This window comes from Empidonax traillii, unplaced genomic scaffold (genome assembly GCF_003031625.1).
Source record: "Empidonax traillii isolate 1590-97213 ecotype Southwest subspecies unplaced genomic scaffold, ASM303162v1 scaffold1355:size217225, whole genome shotgun sequence".
NCBI classification, from domain to species: Eukaryota; Metazoa; Chordata; class Aves; order Passeriformes; family Tyrannidae; genus Empidonax; species Empidonax traillii.
The window spans coordinates 202646-206928 of record NW_020956548.1 but is presented as its reverse complement, the minus strand read 5'-3'; the positions used below and the strand labels follow the sequence as shown (position 1 = coordinate 206928).

The 4283-nt window shown below is 40.5% G+C and overlaps 1 protein-coding gene across 1 annotated transcript in view; it reads right to left on the bottom strand.

Annotated features, from left to right (window-relative positions):
* Nucleotides 1-4283, bottom strand: part of VWF (von Willebrand factor) — a gene marked incomplete at its 3' end in the record, with an annotated part of 63101 nt that overhangs the window by 10293 nt on the left and 48525 nt on the right. Inside the window, exons 19-20 of the mRNA XM_027906770.1 lie at nucleotides 2907-3010; nucleotides 186-324 (exon numbers count right to left, since the gene is read on the bottom strand). Of these exons, the coding sequence (XP_027762571.1) occupies nucleotides 186-324; nucleotides 2907-3010 (243 nt within the window). The remainder of the gene's footprint in view (nucleotides 1-185; nucleotides 325-2906; nucleotides 3011-4283) is intronic.

Genomic DNA, 4283 nt, shown 5'->3' with positions numbered 1-4283 from the left:
ATGGAACCTTCAAAATTCTCAAGACATCTTCAAGTCTTAAAGCTCTACCCTCCTCTACCATCCATCTGGCTCGCTAATTAAAAATATTTTACTGTGATTTATCCCAACACTGGCCTTCTCACCTGATGTCAAACACCTTGTCCATATATATTATCAGGCAGCTTTAGCATTTGGCACCTTCTTACCTGAACTAACACATACAGACAGTTTCCTGGGAACTTGTATTTCAGTCCATCAAATGTCAAGTAATGAGCAGTGCCAATGACAGTGCAGGTGCCATCACAGAGGTTTTTGGTGCACTCCCACTTCCTGCCCTGGCACACGCTGTGACAGAGAGAACAAGTCAGTGACAATTATCATTATGGCAATGTATATAATAAGCAGCTGACATCATAACAAATAATAAGACTTTAATAACATAATAAGAAATATCTTGCTTGAAGGTGGCAAAATATTAATCTACTAAACACTCTATGACAGACACCATCACTGCCCCAGGAATTTTCTAATCAAGCTCTGTTAAGGGCAGGGAAGGGGGAATTCTATCTGTGCTTTACAGACATAAAATCTCATGGATGAAGAGCCTGAAATACTTTCCCAAGATCAAACTGCTACCCAAAGAAAAACCAGGCACTGGGCCGAGTTCCCCAGTAATGCCTTAACCCAAACGCAAGCATCGTTTATAATCTTGGTGACATTTCACATTACAATAAATATTCTGCAATGCACTTTCTCCAAAGAACGAAACTTCAGTAATATGAAAACCATTACACCCTCTGATATTAAATTTCTGCTAACAGTTAGAGCAAGACCAAAGTTTTGCATATATAAGATAATAAGGTACGTGGCGGGGCAAAATTCAGATTAGCAGATTTCTGCTTCCTAAGTGTTGCTCCAAAACTTCCACTGAGCTCTGCAACCAATTCCCAATCCATTGCATAACAAAAGCTTTGCCACTGGCTTAGACTTGGGAGACATTCCGTTGTTCCTGAATTAGGGCCTCCCATATGTCAGGCTGGATGTAAACGCCAAATCTGACACCTCTGGCTCGTATATTGCCTTTGCAGGTGTTCACATCTGGCTAGGAACAAGTGAGAATGAGAACTCCTGCAACAGCAGTACAAAAAGCAAAAAAAAAAAAAAAAAAAAAAAAAAAAAAAAAAAAAAAAAAAAAAAAAAAAAAAAAAAAAAAAAAAAACAAAAAACACCAAAGGGAAAGGAAGATCTGACCTCCAAAATGCAGACTCTCGATTCTTATTAATTCTCAAAGCAACAGTAATTTCCTATATCACTTTCTAAACAACATTTGACTTGATATTTGCTGAGAACTATCATGAAACTTTGCTGAGAACTATCATGAAACTTTTCAGAGACACGTAGTTCAAAAAAACCCCAGTGACATTTTTTTGAGGGAACCTACTTTCCAATTTTACTTTCACATACAAGAAAAATACCTAAAATGTGAGGGAGGACTTTTCATCAATGGGAAAAAAACCTGATTTCCAACATTTTCTCAACCTGACATTGAAGGAAACTCTGTGTATTTGAGGAAATGTCACTCACAACAGGCCGTCACAAGAATGAAGCAACGTGGTTCTGACTATTTTGAGATCAAAGATTGCAAGAATGACTGAAAACAGAAAGACTGTGCATGGTTATGATGAAGAATCTTGCAAATTTCACAACAACACCTAAGAGTTTTACTCTTCTTGTTTTCAGTAAAATTTTCATTGTGTCTGTTTTTCATCTCAGTCACTTTTACCTATATGAAATGTAAGTAGGTTATAGTACTTGTAGCTACACAAAATAATCAGCTTCTCCTCCACCTTTCTCCCTTTCAACTCTACTTTTCCCCAGGTTTAATTACAGTGGATGATTCACAACGTTATATGTAGCTACAAAGGAAAGAAACGAAACAAAACAAAACACTGAAAGGTCAAAATTTCCATATAAAACCTCAATCCAAGTCTAACTTACACCAGTTAGGAGCAGTCCCACTAGTTTAGGAATAAAAGACTTGAAATCACTGTTGCTCAGAGGTCAGGGTAGCAAAATAAAAACCAAGCCAGAAGACTCTTCAGCAGTGATTCCCTGATCCAGCTCCACCCAGTCATGCCGGGAACTCACAAACTTTGTTCCTGGGGTGCCAAAGAGCTGGGCAGGGACATTTGGGATAGAATTTATGACAGGTTCTGAAGCGTAAATTCAAGGAAAACAGAGATTTCACACTGCTGGTGACTCAGTGTCCTTCACCTTGGACTCCTGGAACTCTGCAGGGAAGAGTCAACATTCCCTACACACGCACGTGGAAAACAAAACACTTTCAGTGCAGGCAGAAGCCAAGAGTGGCAAATAAATTCTACCTCACCAAAGGCTGTGCTGAGGGCTTCCCTTCAGGCAAATCGAACAGCCCAGCACCTTCTTCTGAACCTATAGATTTTTTTTCATGGACCACACAGCATGAGGGTGAAAGACATGGAGCATTTTTTTTTCTTCTGAGCTCTTTTCTCCCCCCAAACATCAACAGCCTGAGCACTCTTTAGAGATATAACAGGTCAACTCTGTCTCTGCCTAATTCTTTAATATTTTCCTGAAGGGCATCTATCATATTATAGCTGGCACACCGCACCCCTTCTGCTGCTGCAGCTTCTGGCTGAAAGAAAGAAAAAAAAAAAAAAAAGGGAAACCCAACAGCAAAGCTTTGTAAGGTACCAGGCCCAGGTTGCCGGGTATTTCCAGGAGTTTTGCTGGATCTTCATGCAACGTGCAAAGGGAATGTGATGGTCTGTGCAATACATGCTGCAAAAACCCAAATTCCTATAAAACAGACCCGTTAAGGCAACAATATCTGGTGCCATTAGAAACAATGTCAGGTGCCCAAGGAAAGGTATGTTCCAGTGGCTCACCAGGTGTTGCAGTCCTTGGTCACCGTCTCTCCCTTGGCATATTCCCTTCCATTGTGGAAACACGGGCACCTCTCGGGAGCAACGCACCGGTTTTCATGTCTCACCTACCAAAAAAAACACCAGGGTTTGTCACCACGTGGGTGTGTGGGCACCCATCCCTACAAAGGGGAGTAAAGAGGGAGATCATGTGGATAAAGAATAAAGGAACTGAGAGACAAAATGGTTCAAGACCATCTAAAGTAAGAAAGGTGAAATACTTCTAATTTTTTTTCCCCATAAACAGAAATAGAACTATGGGTACATATATTCCATCTTGCTCCCACCAGCTTGAGCTGCTGGGGGAATGGATTGGATTATACAAGAATGGCACGATGAGAAAGTCCAATTTGGCCCCAAGCAGGATGCAGTGGGGATAGAACAGGCTACAAACACAAACACAGAGAGCAGGTGAACAGCACATGCTTGTCACACACAGCAAACCCAAGGAAGGTCTACCAGAAATGCAGCCAGGCACAGGGCTCAGCTGGACTAAAAAGAGTTATAGGATCGCTGAGGAGGAGACCAGGAGCCGCAGTGCAAGAAGAACCCACGTGCAAATGCAGATCCTGTTGTCACAGACAACAGACCCTTAACAAAGCCCACTCTCCCCTGTCAGCTCCCCTCTGAAAATGGCAGCAATCATTCATTTTTTTTCAAATCCTTACTTATTTCCTAGAAGGCAAAATATGTATCAATCCACTCGAGATTTTATTCCACCCTCACAAGCTCAGTTTGCTGGGAAATAGGTCATTATGTACTATCTACCTTTTTTTCTTTTTCAGTTTTACCCTACTGATCTTAGTTTCTCTTTGCATAAAAACAAATAATTTTTCCTGCTTAAAAAAAAAAAAAATCTAAAGCAAAATGACAATAAAACCCAACCAAACAAAACCAAAACTCCCATAACCAAACAAAACCAAGCAATGCCTTTAGACTATTTGGGTTTTTTCCATTCCTTTTCTGTTTTCTTTTTCTGTGATTACTTTCCATTTTGCAGATACCTAGCTTTACAGAATCAAACACAACCAAAACTGGCTACGCTGAATTTTCACTTGGTCATGGTTCTGCAAAGTCAGGGATAGGTTTGGCTCTCGCTTCACGGAATACCTAAATGGAGAGCCCTTCCCCTTTCTCTCATTCAAAAGTCACAAAATATCACCTTCCCACTTTAAACTCCTTCAGGAAAATCATTAAAATAGTTTCTTTTTTACCATTAAACACAGACAAATGAGCTCAATGTCGTCTGAACGCCAGGTTAATAAAGAACAAATCTGACTTTTCCTGTGGGGACCTAGAACTGCCACATGGAGCAACTCCTAAGAAAGATTTCACAGCCCA